This window comes from Fusarium poae, chromosome 3, assembly GCF_019609905.1.
Source record: "Fusarium poae strain DAOMC 252244 chromosome 3, whole genome shotgun sequence".
In the NCBI taxonomy this organism is placed as follows: Eukaryota; Fungi; Ascomycota; class Sordariomycetes; order Hypocreales; family Nectriaceae; genus Fusarium; species Fusarium poae.
Genome location: NC_058401.1, coordinates 22,846 through 44,535, shown reverse-complemented (window position 1 = coordinate 44,535; position 21,690 = coordinate 22,846). Strand labels below are relative to the sequence as shown.

The 21,690-nt window shown below is 49.2% G+C and overlaps 7 protein-coding genes across 7 annotated transcripts; 4 read left to right on the top strand and 3 right to left on the bottom strand.

Moving 5' to 3' along the window:
• Window positions 1–527: 527 nt before the first annotated feature.
• Window positions 528–839, top strand: FPOAC1_007371 (uncharacterized protein; the record flags this gene model as incomplete). The annotated part of the gene is made up of 1 exon (XM_044851839.1): window positions 528–839. The coding sequence occupies one exon, from the start codon at window positions 528–530 to the stop codon at window positions 837–839; it is 312 nt and encodes a 103-aa protein (XP_044704509.1).
• Window positions 840–3,046: 2,207 nt separating this feature from the next.
• FPOAC1_007370 (uncharacterized protein) lies at window positions 3,047–4,238 on the top strand (the record flags this gene model as incomplete). The annotated part of the gene is made up of 4 exons (XM_044851838.1): window positions 3,047–3,121; window positions 3,173–3,363; window positions 3,418–3,484; window positions 3,549–4,238. 4 exons carry the CDS (start codon window positions 3,047–3,049, stop codon window positions 4,236–4,238), a joined length of 1,023 nt encoding a protein of 340 aa, XP_044704508.1.
• Window positions 4,239–10,506: 6,268 nt separating this feature from the next.
• On the top strand, window positions 10,507–12,898 carry FPOAC1_007369 (uncharacterized protein; the record flags this gene model as incomplete). The annotated part of the gene is made up of 6 exons (XM_044851837.1): window positions 10,507–10,588; window positions 10,660–10,812; window positions 10,866–11,185; window positions 11,789–12,138; window positions 12,200–12,406; window positions 12,457–12,898. The coding sequence occupies 6 exons, from the start codon at window positions 10,507–10,509 to the stop codon at window positions 12,896–12,898; spliced, it is 1,554 nt and encodes a 517-aa protein (XP_044704507.1).
• A 3,044-nt stretch (window positions 12,899–15,942) lies between these two features.
• FPOAC1_007368 (uncharacterized protein) lies at window positions 15,943–16,895 on the bottom strand (the record flags this gene model as incomplete). Its single annotated transcript, XM_044851836.1, has 2 exons — window positions 15,943–16,356; window positions 16,398–16,895. 2 exons carry the CDS (start codon window positions 16,893–16,895, stop codon window positions 15,943–15,945), a joined length of 912 nt encoding a protein of 303 aa, XP_044704506.1.
• Window positions 16,896–17,383: 488 nt separating this feature from the next.
• On the top strand, window positions 17,384–17,974 carry FPOAC1_007367 (uncharacterized protein; the record flags this gene model as incomplete). The annotated part of the gene is made up of 1 exon (XM_044851835.1): window positions 17,384–17,974. One exon carries the CDS (start codon window positions 17,384–17,386, stop codon window positions 17,972–17,974), a length of 591 nt encoding a protein of 196 aa, XP_044704505.1.
• Window positions 17,975–19,619: 1,645 nt separating this feature from the next.
• Window positions 19,620–19,955, bottom strand: FPOAC1_007366 (uncharacterized protein; the record flags this gene model as incomplete). Its single annotated transcript, XM_044851834.1, has 1 exon — window positions 19,620–19,955. The coding sequence occupies one exon, from the start codon at window positions 19,953–19,955 to the stop codon at window positions 19,620–19,622; it is 336 nt and encodes a 111-aa protein (XP_044704504.1).
• A 124-nt stretch (window positions 19,956–20,079) lies between these two features.
• On the bottom strand, window positions 20,080–21,225 carry FPOAC1_007365 (uncharacterized protein; the record flags this gene model as incomplete). Its single annotated transcript, XM_044851833.1, has 1 exon — window positions 20,080–21,225. The coding sequence occupies one exon, from the start codon at window positions 21,223–21,225 to the stop codon at window positions 20,080–20,082; it is 1,146 nt and encodes a 381-aa protein (XP_044704503.1).
• Window positions 21,226–21,690: the final 465 nt, after the last annotated feature.

Genomic DNA, 21,690 nt, shown 5'->3' with positions numbered 1-21,690 from the left:
ACGATACCCATATTGCTGCCACCACGCCCTCGTGTCCTGACCGCCAGTATAGCGCTCGAATCCGGGCCATTTGGCCCACTCTTGGCGGCCCCAAAGTGTCCAATCAACCTGAATAAAGTCGGCAGCCGTTCCGCGAGAACGGAGTGATGGTGTCGCTGGTAACGAGATTCCTGGAGAAGACACAGGCGGCGAAGACGAGTACTCGACGCACTCCATTGCGCCTGACCCAATCGATGGGGGACGGCTTGAAGAGAATGGTTCGGGCATCGTGACGTTAGGTCGGTCGCGCGAATCGAGCCAGCTTGTAGAGGAGGGTTGGAGTCATCGAGGCTTCGCCGGTGCCCAACTTATTTATACCGCTTCCATGACAGCAAAACTCAGTGAGGCCAGCATAACGCGTATGTACGCGCGTTGTCGACGCGAAAACGAAAAAAAAATCCCAGGTCGCCATCTCCGTTACATTGGCTAAGTCTTGTACGAATGAAAGGGGGCATCCGCCAGCAATGAGAATAATGACCTCGCGCACCATGTCCGACTACCCACGCGAAGACGCCTCTTGGCTCAATCACTGGTGCTCGACGGTTCTCCAGGTGCTATATACACCTGCGCTAGCAACCAATGAAATCGAAGGTCTTGTCACTCAAGTTCAGTCTGGTATGGTCCCTGGTCATCTGGTTTCAAAGTGCCCCTATTGGCTCATGTCGTCGTGCACAGACCACCGAGGCACACAACTGGAACTTTCCTTCCGCGCTGGCCCGTCTCGTTCCATCCTGGCGTCGCCTCTGAATGGGCTCTTGAGCTCGTTTGAGCTGGCCGGAGCTCGTCGTGTTGCCACGTGAGGTGTAGCGGTGAGGGCGTAGTTTTAATGCTGTAAGTGGTCGCAGCTGCGGGAGGATTATGAAGTCGCTAGTACATCCACCTAGGGGCTGGCTGGGTTTGGCCGCAAGTTCCTGTGACCAAAGCGGGGAATAACTATGTTGGGTCTGGACAGTTAGTCGACCAATACAGGTTGAAGATGCAACAGACATGTGAGACTTCAAGGTCGAAATGGTCTTCTGAGCGTGAGAACACTGACGCCGATAGAAAGCTCTTGAGGGAGATGTCTAAATGGAGCAGTTTTTGTTTGCATTACTTCCAATCTACAGAAAACCAGCATGTGTTTAGATGGATGTTCATGGGGAGTAATTGCAAGACGGGCCTACCCTATACCAATGTGCTAGAAAGATACCAGGGTACTCACGTATTCTTCCACAGCTACGCAAGTCAAGTAACCCCTAAACAGCATTTCATGGCCACGAGGATTCGCTTTTCAACCTCGCCCACGCTTGACATAGTCCTCGTGGAAATTGGGAAATGGTCCCATTCAATAAATTACTTTTGATATTTTAGAAAGTAGTCGTTTGTGGGTTGCGGCCAAGCATGATTACTGCAGTTGCACGATACCTATTCTGACCTGTAAATCTCGGGGGTTTAGATGTACCGGTATACACTAACACATCTTAGCACCTACACGGACCCTGGGCCTTCAAGACGACAAATCACGCTCGGTCGCGTCAGGTACCGCCAGGGGCCGGTTGACGGGTTCAAGAAGTGACGCTAAAACGAGCCGCGTCACTCGTTCGACCGAATCGATCGATTTTCGATCGAACGCTTGGGCCCGTTCGATTCGATAGCGAATAAAATGTGCCGTGTTCGATTCGTATGTCGAATGAGAAACACCACATTCGATTCGCATCGAATCGAACGCCAAGAAATTCGATTCGATATTCGTAAGACTTGGCATCGAATGAATCTATCGATTCGATTCCCGTTCGTAAGATGTCCATCCCTGATTCCGATCACTGACTGGTGATGCATCGTGATCAGTAAGGAGTCGATTGGCCATTTCTTCAATAATACGTATTGTTGAATAGTGTCAAAAGGAAGCTCATGGAAGTAGCTTGAAAAGGCTATTGTCATCAAAGATGACAGTTGCCACCTATTGCCACAGGCTTAGCAAGCAGCTTCTAGTTGATTCCACATAGCACAGAAAAGACATATAGAGCTTGCTTTACACCTCAAGTAGCAGCAGCAACAACAATAATTCACCTGAATATCTGACACTTATCGACTCAAGACCTCTTCTAAATCAGACAGCTTCCGCGAATTTGGTATAATATCGCGTCGTGATCGAATGCCACGTCGGCGCCGTTGTAATGTACGGGGATTGACTTCATATATCTTTGCAGCGCGTTGGGCACTTAGTTTTGGGTCATTTTGAAGGGCCTGAAGCGCAAGAAGGATTTTACCCTCTTGATTAGCCTCTGGCATGTTTTTGGGTTGAAAAGTAGTTCATCTGATAGTGATGATGCAAGGTGAGGGATTTACGCGACACTCGCTTATCAAATAGTTACATTACTTTGAAGTTATCTCGGTTGGTGCGCGAAAAGGGGTGGCGCGCGTAAAGTGGATACACGACCCTAGTTGGTAAAATCTAACAATAGTGGCTCACTCGCTTATCATATACGTTATATGACTCTGCATGAACCATCTAAGTATGTCTAGCTCAATTACCACTTTGCCAAGCCGGTTCGATTCCGCAGTCGTCTTAACCTCGGGCTGCCCCTCGCTGCTGAGGCCTTGCTGCCATGTGTTCTGTAGATCGCTAATCTTATTCATTGAGAGTGGGGCTCTGTTGGGTGGCCAGGATGCATAGCGGGGAAGTGTAAACAGTTTAGCATAGACACAGGCCCTCTGAGATCCGTTCTCCCGGGCGTAATGAACACTGCTACTACTTGTCTTTTGTCTCGATTAATCTTCAACATTTCCTTACCCAAAGTTCACTACTTGTCATTGCATCAATCTCATGATTTTTATTTATTCTTTCTAAACCTGGTGCCTTTAACGTCTAACTAATCTTGAGCCCTGCAACGGTCAATAAGCGAATGTCTGAAAAGAATTATGCTGTAGCTTGACAGCGATTTGCCTAATTTCTACATACTACTCGCACTTTGCACTGTTTTGCACGCACGCCTCAAAGGAACACTAATATTTGGCAAGAATAATCATGGCACTCACGGAATTGGTCGTGAACGAACCCACTACCCGTCCTTTCCAGTGTGACTGGCAGTCGTGCACAAAGGTTTGTTGCTCAAGGGTCCGCGTGCCGACCTTTCTTGCTGACCTCTGACAGAGTTTTAATCGAAAATCTGACTTGCAAAGACATTATCGCACACATACTAATGAACGGCCTTACGCTTGCTCTATTCCTGGATGCGGGAAGAGGTTCATTCAGCGAAGCGCGCTGACTGTTCACATTCGGACACATACAGGGAGAAACCCCATTCATGTCAACACATTGATTGTGACAAACGGTTCTCTGATGTAAGTGCAATTCGTCGAGTGACTGGTAAGAAACTAACTAACTAACTAACGCAGTCTTCGAGTCTTGCACGGCACCGACGTATACACGCTGGCAAGCGTCCATACAAATGTGCCCACGATGGTTGCCCCAAAAGGTGGGTTGTGTCGGTTCCATTAAATGAACCACTTGCTAACGTGGAACTCAGCTTTTGCAGAAAAGCCACCATGGCCAAGTCCCCTCAACTCCCCAGCACTCCTCCATGACCTCGTCGCCTCACGACGTGGTTTCCATGGGCCAATTAGTCCACAACAGCTCGCTCCCTCATGCATCCTCATACGCCGACTTCGAGTCTCCGGTTCATGGTCATCATACGCCACCCCATTATGCTCACAGACATGGAATTCCCACCACTGTCCCTTACGAGTATCACGGACATACAGTGCCCGGTCAACAGGCTCACGATAAAATTGTTCATCGAGCCGCCGCCATATGGCGCCAGGCATACTATGTAACCGAGCAAGAGAACCCTGGCGCTGCTACAATAACAAGCTCCTTGCGTGCTCACTACCACTTATCACAACAAGTGGAACAACCTACTATGGAGATGCTTTATTCCGCCTCAGGAATTCCAACGTGGATCCAGAGCAGTCATAGCACCTTCTCTGCTACTTCAGTTCCGAGCCCCATGGTCCAGGATGGCTTCTATACTCACCAACCGACTACAAAGCCAGCATACCTAACAGCGGAAGCTCAGCTAGCCATGGTTCAGAACCACCAACCCGTTCAGCATCGCATCGCACAGCCTCAGAAACCTTTCGTATCGCAGCCACAACATTTGCTTTCCACGGCCGAACACTACCGTCCACCATCATCGCACCCCCAGCAAGAGCAATAGTCTCATAACGATCCTCTGTGACGGTTGGGTTTCCCAAGGGATAAACTAGTCCGTACTAGGTTTATGTTGGTAGGATTGTAGGGTACCTATAACACCATACATGGCTATATGAATATTCACACCGATTTTCTTATATTCATATTATATTCAACTTATCTACCAAAACACATATTCATATAACATATTCATGCATATTCATATAAGGGTTCACGTGATGCCAAGCTAATTACTGCAGTGAAGTGAGAGGAATCTATTGGTGTAGTTATATAGCCCGAAAACTTCTCAAACGCTCCCGTTTGGCCTGTTCGCTATTAGATATCACCCTCTATAGCCTCTGGATCACACGGGAGGCCTATCCCACCCTCAGCTGACGGTCTAATATGTCCCTCTCGCAGCCAGTTGCCGATACACTCAATCTTCTCAATGTTCTCAATCAACAATCGTAACCTATCCCACCTAGCTGTGCGCCTAGCCCCTGAAAAGGTCCGCTCTGGCTCTGCTGATTCTGCTGGTACAGACAAGATATCGATAGCCATGCGGCTAAGCCGTGGATACGCTGTACGAACGTCCTCACTACACCACCATTGAAGGGGCGTAGTATCCTCTGCAAGTGCGATAGGAGCCTCTGAGATAAAGCTATCGAAATCATCCTTGCCCCGTGCTCTCGCCATCGTCTTATTTCGCACCTCTAAGCGCATCTTTGAGAGCATCGTATCCTTCTTTCGCTTTAATAATGCAGGCACAGCCAAAGACTGCTCTGAGAGATGTATCTCGACATCGTGATTGTATTCTTCTTTCCAGAGACAACGGGCGGCGGCAAACGCGCACTCGTGGCATTCCTCGGGCCAACATTCTTCAATATAGCTCTTGCGTTTAGAAGGATCGAGAAGGAGGGCCGCGGCATATACGGGGACATCCTCGGTCATAGTGTAATACTTATCGAGTATGAACCAGCACATATTGATAGAGTGAATTATACGATCATCGCGATTGCTCGGCTGCGAGTAGTGGGCCTAGTTAGCTGATTAGCATGCCGTATACGCTATAGATAGAGCAGGAAGATGTAAAACTTAGCCATATACCTTCCACTTTTCGCAGTGTCCTAGGAGAAGGTCCAGCAGCTCAAGTGACTGTGAGATTGATGCCATAGCGCCTTCAGCTTCCAACGTGGCCTCATAGAAAGGTTGAAGGAACTCTAGCGTTCTTTCTAGCATTTCCCAATCCCTACTGCTAAGAGTATTGCCTTCGAGATCATTATCATGTTCAGCGGTAAACTGGATGATCTGTGGCTTCTTCTTTAACGCAACAGTGATCACTCTATGCCATGAGGACCACCTCGTGATATTATCGATGCCTAGTTGCTTACCTACAGCATCGTACCACTGATCGTTGTGTAGAGCCGAGCTCCGTATATAGACTGCAAGAGCATGAAGCTTTGCTAGCGCTGGAATGCCTTGCCAGCCAGCGAAGCGCTCATCGACGTTGCTGGCTTGCTGATGCGTAGTTGTGGCTCGCTTGCCTCTCGCGTGTGTAAGTTTTCTCGTGGGCTGCTCCTGCCGCTCCTCCTGCCGTTGTTCTTGATGCGTCGTGGTGTCCGAATGTGCCACAATCTCCGCCGGATCCAGCTCATGTAATTGCTGCGAGAACTCCTCAAGCATAGTTGAACCGGGCTCATCGGCAGTAGCTTCTAGAGCCGCTCTAAGAGCCTCTTTTGAGCGAGCGAGAAGGAATGCTTGTAAGGCGAGATTGATAATATGGCCGATGCAGCGGATTCTGCGGCGTTTGTGAGGGTACTCAGCCTATACTATAACTCAGTATAGGCTACAGCTCTATTAGCGGCTAAGAGTAACTTACACCTGATTCCGCCTCCAAAATCTTTGATAGCTCCTCTAAACAGGTTTCGTTTGATGCAGCATTATCGCCTATATAGTAGCCGAGGCTTTGAGCAGTAATGTTGAACTTCCGTAGCGTACCGGCAACCAACTCAGCCTGCGTAGCACCAGAATGGCCGTATTTGCACTCTGGCAGTCCTAGTAATGCTTTCTGAAGCTTGAAGTCCTCATCGACCCACTGAACGCATACAGCGAGTACGCCATGGCGATGTGGCGATGTCCAGAGATCAGAAGATATGTGTATCTTCGACTGTGTTTGAATCCTCTCGGCAAGTTGTGAGCTGTATAACGAGTAGTTCGAGTTGATATAGCCCATAGCCTGCTTTCGATCGTTGATGAGAAGGTCCCCGATGGCTGGATTACATGCCAGAGCCAGATCTCGCAGTTCGGAGTGCTCAACTGCCGAAAAGGGCAGCCTGCGCCTCGCTAGAAGCCCCACAACTGCCTCAATATAGGCTTGCTTATTAAAACAGTTGCGGAGAGCAGCCTGCGAAGGACGAGAGACGATATACGAATCGATAGCGCCAGACAAAACACCCGAGGCAAATGTACTAGGAGTATCATTAGCAGCCTCGCTTGCTCTTATAAGGGCTCGGTGAGCCGTTTCTGCATGGTGTATAGCGTTGCCAGGCACTCGATTTGACCATGGAGGATTCTGACAGTGAAGACAAACGTAAGCACGGTGTCCCTTGGTCTTTCTGCGCTTCGGGCCAAGCTCAGCTTGGAGATGTTTCTTCGGGATAATCTATGTAGAAAAGGCATTGAAATTCCATGAAAGTTTCGATGCAAACGAGCCTATAGAAGCGTTGTTAGTCCCTGAGGCTGATATCTCAGAAGCCTGAGAAGCCATAGATGCTAATAAGCAGTACGTTGCTGCATGGTATGCGACAACTGGAGAGTTTTCTTTAAGATTTAATTAAGAGATTTTCGGGTAGAGAGATTGGTGCTGGCATGAAGTGTATTTGTAGTTTGTCACATCCAACAGACCAAAGGTGATACATTTGGTCAAACTGGAAGGAAAGTCTTCCAGCTGTTCAAACCGGCTGCTCAGACCGGCAAATAGAACAGCTTTGACTCGACCGTCTGGACCGGTTTGGAACTGACTCCAAAATCCTTCTCTAAACAGCTGATCAGCAAGTGCGTTAATGCTGCTTTGTCCTTGACACACTTCTCGTCTAGCATCTGTAATACGATTGTAGATATCCCAGCGCTCATCATATGTCAATCAAATCAACTTCGGGGCCAAAGTTGATTTGATTGACAGCCCTCGAGCTCAAAGTTGATTTGTTTGATTTGATTGATACCCTTTTCAATTCCGTGAGTGGAGACCCCTACCCGAAGTCCCTCGTGTACACCAACACTCAGCTACCCACCCAACTACCTAACCTTACTCCGCCCTGCCTGACCCAGTTCTTGAGGCATTGAACATGTTCCAATGTATCTGCGCCCATCGAGAGCCTCTGAGAAGTCAACGTCAGCTTCGCTAGGCTGAATTGTCTCTCACAATCGCTCGCCATCGCTGGAATAGCAAAGACATCCAGGGCAAAGCTGCTCAGTGAAGGAAACGAAGCCCTGTGGTCTCTCCACCATTGGATAGCATCCTGCGTATCCTGTGGCTCGAGACGGAGGTACCTTTCGAGCTCGCCGACACTGCCACCCGTCGCAAACGCTTTCTTTGTCTTGCTATTAATCCACTGAGTGTACTGATCATCCTCTTGACCCATCGTCCTTGGCGCTGCGTCGTACTTCGTTGTTTCCTCGCACAGTCCCTGGTTCGCGTCGTACCAACGGGTGAAGTAATCCTTGATTCCAGCCTTGGCATCACGAACCCAAGCGAGTTGCTTCTCAGACACCCAAGTCGCCTCTAACCAGCTGATCCCGAACCTCGGGTGAAGAATGATTGCTGCCGCAAACAAGGGAGATTCTCCGAGCTTGTCATAATACTCATTCAGCTTCTTCCACCCGTTGTTGATTGATGCCCGAATGTAGGCTCGATGGTCCGCTGGTAATGTGCTCTTTGCGACGTTTCGGACGCTGATCGCTTCTCCGCCGTAGAATAATCAGCCCGAGAATGCGACGGTAAGGCAGATTCTACGAATCTCGGAGGTTGACTCCGCTATGGTAGCGCGTAAACCTCATCCTCCTCAAAGCGGGCAGGGAGACGGCGAACGCGGCTTGGCCGACCGTTGGACTCTCGGAAATTTGCTGACGCCGTTACAATCCGCTCCGCAGCATCCACTTGAGTTTCTCCCGTCGTCTCCTCCGTAACCTCACTATAGAAGACCTTCCAGTCCTCAAAATGCTCCAACAGATATTCCATTCCTTAGGAAGGTCCCGTGCGACCTAATCCAGCTCTTCCTGCCCTTTGCACCTTTTCGAGCTAACAAATCCTCCTGGACGAAGCGACGGTTCTTCCAGGTAATCCTGGGCAGATTCTCAATGGTCGGGTTGGGAGGTAAAGCTCCAACGGCTGCTTCTTCCAACTGCTTGGCGACCGTTTTAGGCTGAGACAATCGTGAGAAGACGGAAGAAGGAGGTGTAGGACAAGGTGTCAATCTTGTTGGCGGAAAGCCAGCTGGCGACGGGGAGAGTGGCGAGTTCGACAACCACGTGTAGAAGGGATTATTTTGATGGCGCGACATGGTTGGAAAACGCGTTCCACATTGCATACGCGCGCTGGGGTCATGCGTTAGATCACGATAGCAGACACTTAGCTTTGCCGCTAATCACCCCGCTATTTGAGAGTAGACTCCTATCTGCAACTATCTAGTATAGGGTAGTGGCTCGAGAAGATGTGGATTTTCCTCGAGATTAGACGATCACATGATACATATGTAATATGTCAATTATTTCAACTTTAGAAATGTGTGATTTGATTTGATTGAAAGGAAGAATTTGACGATTTGATTGATTTGATTGGGGTGATTGATTGATTGAGTTGACATATGAATTACTATGCCGCAACTGTCCTCCACCCGGCGATTCGGTGGGACTTCCTTCATAGGGCTTATCGAGAGAGGCCGGGTTGGATCGGAAAAGCTCAGCAACTCATTGACGGCCTCTGGCAGGAGTACAAGCAATTGCCGGTCCAATTTGAACGAGGCAACTATGACCAGCTACGTCCAATCAAGAGGGCCAAGGAAGTAGAAGATTCGTTCTCTTCGTACCTGGACAGTTTCAAGTCAACGACCACGGCGCGGTTGGAGGGAAATGAGGGTGACGAGCTCGACCGGTGGCTACAGCTCACCGGTCCTGTTGAGAAAGACTCTGGCCCATTTTTATATTGGTTTAACAAGAGGTTTGAATACCCACGTCTTACACGGATGGCTATAGACATCCTCTCTGTGCCTCTAATGGCGGCGGAGTGCGAGAGGGTATTCTCTTCCTGTGGGAACATGGTGTCGGCCAAACGCTGCCGGCTGCAGGCGGAAACAGTTGCCGTAACGCAAACCGTGAGGTCCTGGTTAAAGGCGGGTTTGCTGGACGATTATGACGGATTGCTCAAGGATGTGGTGGCAGAAGAATGAGCCTAGACTTAATCGCGCTCACTAGGTATGGCCGGGATGTTTCGTTCATTGAATCATTTCAATCACTATCATTTCATTCCTTGCCCTTCAATGATCATTATCATTGTGGTCCTGCTTAATCAGCAGCCATTTCATTTCATTATCCCCTTCATAGTGATTGATAGTGATTGATGCGCCACTCTGGTCCTGAGAGATATGCTGAACTCCGACCTCCGTTATTTTCTCTTGTACAGCTTCAGAATATGAGGGAAGATAGCTGGCGTTATCTCGAGCTTGACGCTCTTGTCGCTGCTTAGCTTGCCATTTGTCACACGTAGCGAGGTGCTCTTTCGGCCTCCCAACAGAGGTCGCTGCAAACTCCTTCTGGCAGTGACGGCACCTGTATCGCTTGCTTTTCTTGCAGTTAGACCGGCCAAGGTCGATAAACTGTCGCTAAACGAAGGCCGCGTCAGCTTTAATAGGCGGCATCTTTTGACGCTACCCTCATTGAGGAGAGAATGGCAGAGATTTTGTACAGCTCCGTACTTGTAAGATATGGCCCACAAATGACCTCGTTGGGAACATTGTGGGTCGTGCCGTACGTACGCAGTACACGTACGTACAACACGGTTGTATCGTTTGATGTTTGGCGAAGTGGGGCGGCACGGATGAATATTCGGGGCGCGTCTCGGCTGTCGGCCAAACCCCACTAGCCGGGCATGGCTGCTGTTAAAAGCGGCTAAAACCGAGTAGGAATACAACCAACCAACCAACCAACACAGAAAATGACAGAAAGCATTCAGTACCAACCAGTTACAACACGCTCAACAAGAGCGTGTCTGCCGTGTAGGACAAGGAAAGTAAGATGTGATGCATCGCATCGTGGAGTTCCATGTACCAACTGTTGCTTGGATGGGAAAGAATGCCTTGTTGCTGAACGGAAGTCAAGACGGTAAGTGCTCTCAATGTTCCTTATATATTTCAGTTCTAATTTCAGAATCTGTAGCCAAATTCCCTGTCTAGACAGAACGGTTCTGCCTCTTGAAGACAACCAAGGAACATACGCTGCGGTTGAAGCCACGCAGCCACTCGAGACAGCTCAACAACAGCCGAACAATCCCAATACAACACCGGACTCTGGAAGTTTTGAAGGCATAAACATGGATTCATCCAATAGTGTGTATTACAAGCTCCCAGTTTCATGTGGTTTGAAGCTCATTCACCAATAGCATACATCTACAGTAACATTCATAGCGCCTCTCGCGAGTCTATGACCAAAGATACCGAAATACCAAGACCTATTACAGAATCACATATGTGCTATCAAGACTTTCGCGAATATGGGTTTATTAAACTCGGAAATATGGAAACTCTTTCGTCGGAGGACTTGCATTATCTGCAAACGCAGCGCTGCTTTCATCTCCCAAGTAAACTCCTGCTAGATGAACTCATCAGGCGTTACCTATTCTATGTCCATCCCCTGCTCCCTATTCTTGATGATCAGTCGTTCTGGTGTAGCTATTTTCAACCCAGGCAAGAAGGGGCGTCTGTAAGAGCCAAACTCCACTTCTACTCTTATGGTGCGCTCTCTTTGCTTCCAGTGGTGTAAGTATGCATCTTTCGCTTGGCTGACTGCAATGCCTTGACATCTGACATTTCTTTTCTTACATCAGTTCCTTTCCCCGGCCTCTGCTGCATCTCTAGGCTATGGCAACGTGCGGAATGCACGAACTGGATTTTACAAGAAAGCCAAGGTGAAATTCTTCCTCCACTCTTCTCTTTCTGCAACCACAAGCACGGACAGCTAATGGTTTCGAATCCTTAATAGATATTATTCGATATTGGATCAGAATCCTCACCGGTAATACTGGGGCAGAGTGCTCTTCTTCTTTCTTTCCAAACATATTCGCCCAGAATTAAAGTCGCCAAAATCGACAGCCCTAGTATAAGATCCAACACGATCTGGCTCAGGACTGCAATTCGACATGCCCAGCAAGCGAATGTGGAAACAATATGTTGTTCTCCGTTAGTTTCCACTATTGCGTCTCGTAAGGCAGACTCGATCACCCTGATCAGACTATGGTGGTGCTGCATTCTCCTTGATAGAATAATAGCTCTAGGACAGAGGCGGGATCTTCTAATACCCAAACAGTACCCGTTACCGAGTCATACTTGGTTCGAGGACGATGTGCCTTGGTCGAAAGCACAAATGACGGAAATTAAACAACATTTTACGGTTCGCCTTATGCATGCACTCAAGCTTTGCATGGTTGCGACGGATATTCTCCTACTGGAATCGTGTCCCCAACAGCTTAAGACCAAGCCGCTACAACAACTCAAAGAGGCTATGGTGATACTCGAAGAGAGTGGTAATTCACTCAAACAGTGGCATGACGTAGCTATGCTCGATATTCCAGGATTAGATGATAGCCAAAATACTCTCACGAGCTTCCAGCACCCGCCACTGGCGGCATTCACGAGGGTGATAAGGATAAGCTACAGGTATAATCGTTTCACTTACGCTACTTTCATGTTCTTCGAGTGACTAATATCTAGCCCGAAGTGCTGCAAGGCTGTGCGCTGGCCATCAGGAACTCCTTTTACGTATAAGTATTTCAGCTACTATTTCAGCTACTGGAGATGAGACCTTGTCTGCTTATTCGGATCTGTCTGGAGCAGCCCACGGAATTCAGAGTGCCATTCTAGACATCTCGAATTGCATCATCGAGTTTATGCAGCTGGGTCTTGTGCCTTACCTCTACATTGGCATGTGAGTAACTTTTGCTAAAACGATGGATAACGCTTCGCTGACTCAATCAGCGCTGCATTTGCAGCACTGCCGTATTTGATGCAAGTACTAGACTTGAAAATCACCCGTCGATCCTGTCCCGAAGTCGAGTTGACGGATCAATACCATCGTCTCTGCATACTCACTAGAGCTGTGAAAGAATACCAAGCTCGCTACAACGGCCTGGACCATTTCGGCGGAACTATACAGTTTATCAGCACGAATTTCCAACTCATCACTCGATATTTACCAGAGAATGTGAGAATCACTAGTTGGCAGGATGTTTTGATGCATGACCCTTGTTGCTACATGAGACTTGCATTGGCTCTTGAACACTGCTCGAGGACAGCAACGATTCCTACTGTTGAACAATTAGCTGAGGATTTAGAAGGATCTTTGACCATACCTCCACCTCAAAATCTTGATTCGAAGCAGGGTGACAGTCCGGACGACTTCATGTCGCTGTCGAGCTAGTATAGGGGTAACGTACATGATAAGCGGGTGCAACAGACAAGCGAGTGCAACACAACATCACAACATCTCAGATAGAAATAGCAATAAAAACACAACAGACTATTAATTAAGTAAAATTAATCGCTATATTCTTCCATAGACATAGCGACAAGTATCTGACAGGTCCTTGCATTATGTCCTGTCTTGCCGCACGCTCCACAGCGCCTTTCCTTCATTCGCGGAGGCCCTCCTTGACCACCACTTCTCGATGGTCCAGCCACCGCCTGCGCATCAACATCCGTTTGATCAATTACTTGCCTTCCTTCCTCTACTGTCATCACCCCTCCTTTCTGTAGCCGGGTTCTTTTTGCCCTCCGCCGCCGGCTTAGTATCTTATTTGCCTGTTCAAGATCTTGGACCCTGGCCTCTAATAAGGCAACCTTATGCATAACTATCTTTGTTCCCTTGGAAGAAGACCTCAATGCTTCTAGAATTGACTCTGGAGAGCTACTTTTATGCCTTTTGATTCTCTTTTCAAGATATTCAAGCTGAGAGTCGGCTTCAAGGATAGTCTTTGGGGTCTTTGAGACCCAAGGGGTCGAGGGGCTAACTACCTCCTCCACAGGCGTTGGAGTCCGCAGCTGCACATCGAGCTTCGAGATTACACTTTCTGGGTCGAGAGGAGCAAGTCCGGCTCCTCTAAAGGCTGCTTTAATATTTTTCTCTGTCATTGTGGCCTGGTAGGCGGTGTAAAAAGCCGGCAAGAACTCGGTTTTGGAAATGTGGGTTACGGAGCATCTGATCAAATGCTCGATTTCTCGCCCGTAAGCCTTCTTAAGCAGGCCAAAGCACCCGACATCAAGAGGCTGCAGCAGATGAGACGAATGAGGCGGTATACAAAGCGTGATGATTTTATTTGCCTTGCAATATCTCTCAAAGTCGACCGAGTGGTGACTTTGGTGTCCGTCGAGGATCAGGAGACGATAGCGATTCTTTGATTGCTTGGTAGTACACCGGTCGAAGTGCTTTAGCCACTCGAGGACTATCTCGTTATCTGTCCAGCCATTAGGACTCGTCGCAATAGCCCAATCGCCCGGGAGGTTGCTTTCTCGGTACCAGTGGGCGAGGTGATATTGGCCCGCACCTATGATGAACGGCGGGATCGCTTGGCCCTCGGCATTGATCGCCTGAATGACTGTAATCCATTCCCGGTTTCCAGGCTGCACTGATTTTGGTCTTCCACGCCTTTCAGCACCTGTGACGACCATTCCGCTCGCAATAACGCCCATCATAAAGCCAGTCTCGTCAAAGTTGTAGATTTCATCAGGTCGGATGCCATACTTCGCAATTACATTTGCTACGAGCCTAAACCAGTTGCGAATAATGGTCGGATCTTCACATTTGGCTCTCTGGTAGTCATATTTACGGGGAAATGCGTCTTGAGGTCTTTGTGTCGCTTGACGAAGTTAGAGGCCCAGCGCTTGCCGACAGGCGGCGTCTCGCGGTCGGCGAGCAATCGGTTAGCCATCTCCTCAACACAACGCAGTCGCGGGGAAACCCTCGCGAATCCAGATCGAGAATGAACTGAACTATGATCTGTTCTTCTAGATCAGATAGTTTGCGTGATTTTGGGATAGAATCACGCGTAGAAAGGATACCCTTCTGTCGGCGATATAAAGTCCAATAACGGACCTGGTAGATGCCTGCGGCGCGTCGGAGACTTAATTTTGGGTCATTTTGAAGGGCACGAAGTGCAAGAAGAATCCTAGCCTCAATATTTGGGTCTGGCATATTTGGTGGTTGAAAATTAATTGATTAAGTTGAGAAGATGTAAATTGCGGGATTTTTGTTGCACTCGCTTGTCTGTTGCACCCGCTTATCATGTACGTTATTATTATTATAATCTTAATTAAATTACTAATTAAATCTTAAATATAGCTCCTTAAGCTATATTTTATTAATAAAGCCTAATTTACCTATAATGCCTATTTATAGTAATAGAACTTATTATACTTAAAGTGTCACAGCTCGAAGTCAGACCAACCTACCCTAGAGCCACAAGTGGATCAGATCACGTGGCGATAGCGTTATCGCCGTAACCTTAGTTAGACCGCCAGTCAGATCCTGAACGTAGCTCCTTGAGCTACGTCTTGTTAATAGAGCCTGACCTGCCTGCAGTGCCTATCCGTAGCAATAGAACCTATTACGCCCGAAGCGTTCCCTGTCCACCCGTACCGCCGGACTCAGCCCGTGACATACTATATATTTTAAAATAACTTCTTTTGCGGCTTTTATACTGCCTCCTCTCTATTTTCTCTTTTTCTTTTCTTTTCTTCTCTTCTTACCTTTTATATTATTTCTATCTTTTTAACAATTACAATACTTTATTACTACTTTAATATCTTTTAACAATTATAATACTTTATTACTACTTTAATATCTTTTATTTTTATTTATATCCTTTTTATATCTTTATAACTGTATGGAAATATACTATAATATACCTTTTTTCCTTTTTAATAACTATATAATTATATTTATTTATAATCTTATATAAATCCTGCTTTATTTATCCTTTTAAATCCTTTTATATTTATATTTAACTATAATTATTTCATCTTTATTATTATATATATAAAATCTTAAATACATAACCTATTTATTTCCTATATATAAATACTACTATTACTAATAAATATAAACTGCTTACCTTCTCTTTAACCCTTATGTATATCTTTCCCCCTAACCCTGATACACATCCCTCCCCTAACCATGATACACATCCCTCCCCTAACCATGATACACATCCCTCCCTAACCATGAAACACATCCCTCCCCTAACCATGACACTCATCCCTCCCCTAACCATGACACTCATCTTTACAAATACTCATCCTACCGCTATAATCTCATCCTCGCCGCCCACCTCTTCTCTATCCTTGTAACCGCTTGACACAACCGACTCGCCTCTATCCCTCCTCCTGCTTGTCCTCCCCACTCGACCAACTCCCCTAACCATGCAAACAACCTGCCGTACATGATATAATCCCACTCTGTTCCCTCCTCTATATCCCCATCATCGTCGTAATCTCCCTCCTCCACCATGCCTCCTCCCGTGCACTCTGCCCTACCATGATCCTAAAAATCAATCCTCCACCGTACTGACACGCTCTCCCTTCTGCTCGGCGGAATAATCGCCCGTCGTCGCTTGCTGCCACCCATCTGTCACAAAACGCCTGCGGTATCCCGCAACCGAAACATGCCGAAAACGCCGCAAACCGCTTCTTTCCCATCATCTCTTCCTCCACTTGCCTTGCGCCTTGCTCTATCTTCCTCCACACCTCCTCCTCTCGATACGGGCATGCCTCCATCTCGTGCTCGTCCTCCTCTACTCCCAACACCTTGCATGCGGCGCAATGCCCTGCCCACTCTGCCAATATATCCTCCAACTCGGCCACCTCTCGGGCCTCTTCCATCACCTGCACTTTCCTTTCTGTCTCTGCCTGCCGTATGAACTGACGACTGCGCTGATAATCCTGCTCTTCTTCTTCTTGTCCTCCTCCTTCTTCTTCTTCTCTCCCTCCTCCTCCTCCTTCTTCTCTCTCTCTCCTCCTCCTCCTCCTCCTCCTTCCTCTTCCTGCTCTACCATATCGTCTGCCCTCTCTTCTGCTGCAAACCGCAATTCAACCCCTGCATCGTCTACATCTCTTGCTCGCTGCTGTTCCCAACACACATCGCACATCTCCTCATCCTCTTCGCATCCGAACCGGTCGATATTGCCGTCCATCTCTCGATCCAACACTTCTCGTCGACATCGGTTCCCGTCTACAAACTCAATCACATCCTTATCCCAATCCCACTCCTGCCGCTGCTGCCACCCGTAACCCTCTTGCTTGTCCCTCTTCTCCCTCTGTTGTTCCAACCACGACTGCCTGATGCAAACCACCGACTCGCTCTTCTGCCCATCCCGGCCCCCTCGTCCGCTCTCTTGCACAAAATCAACCATCTGCCGCGGCATCCCTGCATGCACCACCAACCGCACGTTCGGGTCGTCGACCCCAACCCTAATGCGTTTGTCGCTGCCATCCATCCGCTTTCGCCTCCCCGGCTACTCATCCACTCTGCCACCCGCCTTGCCTTCTCGGCTGCGTCCCCGCCCCTCGCCAATACCCTACACATCCTAATGCGTCTGCAATCATCTGCACTCGCTTGATTGTCCCCCCGTATACGATCACCTTGCCCTCGGTATGCTCTGCCGTCCATTCTTTCACCAACTTGCATATCCGTTCAATCATCACCTGATCATCTTCCTCGCTCTCCTCCTCCTGTTCCTGTTCCTGTTCTGTCTCTTGAACACTAAACTCTGCCTCGCTCTCTCTGCTGATCATAACAATACCATTTGAATTCGCCCTGCTCCTCTTGATAACACCATCTAAATTCGCCCTGATCCTCTTCCGGCCTGAATTCGCCTGCCTCCTTTGAATCCGGCCGGATCGGTATGCTGCTATGTCCTCTCTCGTGTCGTCAATCACCTCTACCCTGTACGCGATATTCTTCCGCCCTGTCGCTTCGCGAAACATCCTTACCCTCTCCGGCACGAACCGCATAACCCTGAACAACGCCATCTCGTCCTTCGGCTTCAACGTTGCCGTCAAACAAATCACGGGTACGCCGAAATCCTGCAATGTCTCCCCTATCCGCATCATCATCGGTCGGAACCCCTTGCTGCACTGCAAAACCGTGTGGCACTCATCCACCACGACCCGGTCCAACCTTTGCTGCCCGTGCATCCGCTCGACAAACGTTCTGAATCCCTTGCTGACGGCTGACTCGGGCGTCACAAACACCAACGATGCCGCTCTCTGTATCACCCCTCGACTTCTCCATACGTATGCCTCGATCCCCAACTTGGAACAACGCACCGCCATGTCGTCCTGCAACGCTACCAACGGCGTCACCACTACCGTCACCCCATCCGGTGTGCAATATGCTGGCAACATGAACGTCAAACTCTTGCCGCCACCCGTCGGTGCGATCTGCACGATGGGCCACTCGCCTCGCGCCACGGCCCGGATGACCGATTCCTGCTGCCCCTGAACGCTGCCGTCGCCCCCATCATCTGCTTCAACTGCCCTTGCATGTCCACTCTGTGCAACCGGCCGAACCTGTTGCGCCTCGTCATCTCCCGCTCTTCGTCGAACGGGTAACGGGGACGCTTCGTGCCCAACTGCTCTACACGGTCCTCGGCCCCAAACCCGAAAACCGATGCCACTGCATGCTTACCTTGCGGAACCCGTCCCGCCTGTTCATCGTGCTTAAATCTCCCTGCCCGAACAACCGGGCGTATATCAACCCGGCTATGTGTGAACCGTGCCCGGCCTGCAAATCGTGGATGCTGTCCACCAAACTATCCTCACCACCGTCATCGTCGTCATCGCCACCGCCGCCTGCGTCGATCTCGCCGAACGCCTTGTTTAAATACCGGTTGCTGATGGCGATGGCCATATGCCTCCACATGCTGATGTTGATCTGTTTACCGGAAAACATGTTGCTGTATCGTTGCATTGCCCTTCTTGCCCGGTCGTTCCCCATTTGGCCTCGCGGAACCACTGCATGAATACGGCCTCTTCTTCCCTCTCCTCTAACAACCCCAAACTCTCCTGGCCTACTGCTTTTCCTTTTCTATCTTCCCTCTTGCATGCTTTTTCTCCTCCTCCTCCTCCTCCTCCTCCTCTTCCCCTCTTCCCCTCTTCCCCTCTTCCTCCTTTTCCTTCGCCATCCATCTCCTTCCCTCCCTCCTTGCTGACAATCTCGTCGGCCCATAAAAATGCACTCCGGCGCCTCTTCTCCTGCTGCTGCTTCATGCCAACCTGGACTGTGTGCCAAAACGGCAAAACGATCCACATGTACCACACCAACAACTCACCTACCTCGCGTGGCAAATACCGGTGGATGACCTTGACCTTGCCTGACTGCCGGAATCCCTTGTGGTACATCGTGACGAAACAAACCATGCCGTCGTGGATGAATATGTTGCGCACTCCGCCGTTCATCGTGTTCCACATCCGTATCCCCAAAATCTCGGTGGACCGTGCCGGCTGGCCTCCCAACATGTGCATCGCGACGAACAACTGTGACCTGAATTCCTCTATCAAACGGCTGTACCGTCGGATTGCCTCTTCTCGGTACGGGCACGCCTCATTGTGCGGCTTGGCGATCCATGCCTCCATCTTGGCCTTGCTTGCTGCAACTTGCTTTTGCACCCACCTGTCGCCCTTGATGACCCAACTCTGGTTGGCTTCATCCTGTAAAATGAATGCTCCAACGCGCTTTCGCCATGCCTATCCTCGATCCTGGACCACGGAATGGCGGGCAATATGTTCTGCGGCGGTGGCCATATTGTATTATCGCTGCTGTTACCGTTATTGCTGTTGTTGTTGCTGCTGTCATTGTTATTGGCGCTGTCATTGTCATCCTCATCCTCATGATCGTTCCTGTTGCTGCCGTCATTCCTCCTCTTCTCTCCCCTTCACCTCCCTTTTCCTAATGGCGCCGCCGGTTGCCAATTGCACTAACGTCTGCCGTGCATCCCCGATGAATGCATGCAACATGTCGGATATCTCGCTCATCTTGATCTTGACCCTGTTGCATGAAATCGGATCGCCATGCCACTCGATCATCTCGGAACCGGGCATCGAATACCGAATGTGCATGCCGTATGTTCGCGTGTTGATGATCCAATTCATCGGCGACGGCTCGATATCCTCTCCTCGGGGATGCGGATCATGAACCGCCGCACCTTGCGTCGCACGATCCTGAATAATCCCTCGGCCTCCTCCTCGGCCTGACGGATGGTTGCGTATTGGGCCAACTGGTCAATCTGTGCTTGACGCTCCAACATGGACTGGTACAACACTAAATACCTCGCCACTTTGATGACGGCTGGATAAATTGACGTGTAATTCTCCACGGGCTTCCATCCGCCGCCCTCGTCTAACCCCATAACGGCCAACGCGCTGATGACGATGCTCTCGTAATGGTTGCCGCTCTTCAATGGATGGTCGAAAAACTGCACCATGGCGTCCAAGCAACTCCGCTGCAAACGATCGGCTGTGTACCGACCTGCCCTGTCGGCTCCCGTGACGACCTGCCTGATGCCGTTGTCGAATGCTTTCCACAACTCTTCTTGCTGTATTGTCATCTTATACGGCGGACGTGGGTCGAGAAGATGGGCCATAACGGCGGCTGACCGCATCATCATCATACGCGGACCTATTGCTGTTACTGTCGGTATCGGTATCGCTGTCGCTGTCGCTGCTGCTGCTGCTGCTTCCGCCGTTACTGAATCTCTCATTGTCGTAACCATCTTCTGCATCCCATTCGTCGTATCGCTTCCAAATGCACAACAACTGCTTCCACCATGACTTGTATCGCACCCATGCATCGGGTTCCATCAATCCCTGGAACGGCTTTGTCGTCGTCATATGCGCTTCTTTACGTGCAATCTCAAACAACTCGGCCGTGCCTGGGTAACACTGGCGGGCCGTCGCCTGATACGCGGCATCCATGACGCTTTCCAACACTTCCCACATCCTCTGCAACACCGGCTCGTCATCGCTGATCGGCTCCAACAATGTCCTCAACCGGTCGATGCGGATACCCTCCAAATGGCGGGGCCAACCGCATCGACCCAACCACTGATGGGCCTCATTCTTGTCGTCTATATCCTGGACGCGACGGCCGCTGGCTTCATCCTCAAACGCCTTCCTGCCTTCCTCCTGGACCATGTTGAAAAACGCGACGTTGGCCTCGTGATCGGCATCACCCTCACCGTCGGTGGCCTCCTCCTGTGTCGCTCTTTCATCGTTGCGGCCAACCTCAAACCAACGCTTGCCGTGCCCCCAATTGCATACCTGCTGGCATTGTACGTGGTCTCTCCACGGCACGGCCAACATTGCATCTTGTTCGTCGGGCACGGCTTGCTGCTGTCCGCCTCTCTTGCGACGGCTGACCCAACCGTGCTCGGTCCGGCCATGCTTCTGCATCTGCTGTTTATCCCGTACTACGTATTGGCAATGGCTGCATCCTAATCCATCGTCTCGTGGGGCTTGGATGTACGGGTTGATCTGGATGGTTGGCGGCGGCAATATCCAATTCTTCAAATCGTCCTGATTCTTGGCTATACCTGGAATGGCTGCCACCTTTTGCGCAATGCGCTTCGTTTCCTGTCGGGTCTTTGTGCTGTGCTTAACTTTTATATGATGTACAATCTCGCTGGCCACAAACCCAATGCGGCATTGTGTACAAAATGCAAACGGGTATTCGGGCAAATAAATAAACGGCTCCATGACGGTTATAAATGTATGCTGAATAACCGGATATGAATCGCACGGTATTTTATCTGGGTGTAAATTTGGCTGGATTGATATCCTGTTATTGATGCTGTATGTATCTTGTTGACAAATTGCTTTTGTGGTTGCTACGGTTGCAAACCTTAATTGTTATATACGATCATCCGGCTTACTGTATTCTTCTCTCATATATCTTTTGGTTCAACATCTTTTGGTGCAATATCCTTTGCTTGAACATCCTTTGGTCAAATATCTTTTGGTCGAATATCGTTTACTGTAATATCTTTATCTATTTAAACTTGAAATCTTTCTTCTTTTCCTTCTTCTTATCTTCTCCTTTTCCATCTCTCTACTTGACAATAAACAACTAAACCCATTGTCTATCCTCTACACTTCACATTGGGTACTTTACTTTTCTGTCGTAAACTGTACTCTGCTGACCCTTATCTATGGCATGCCTGC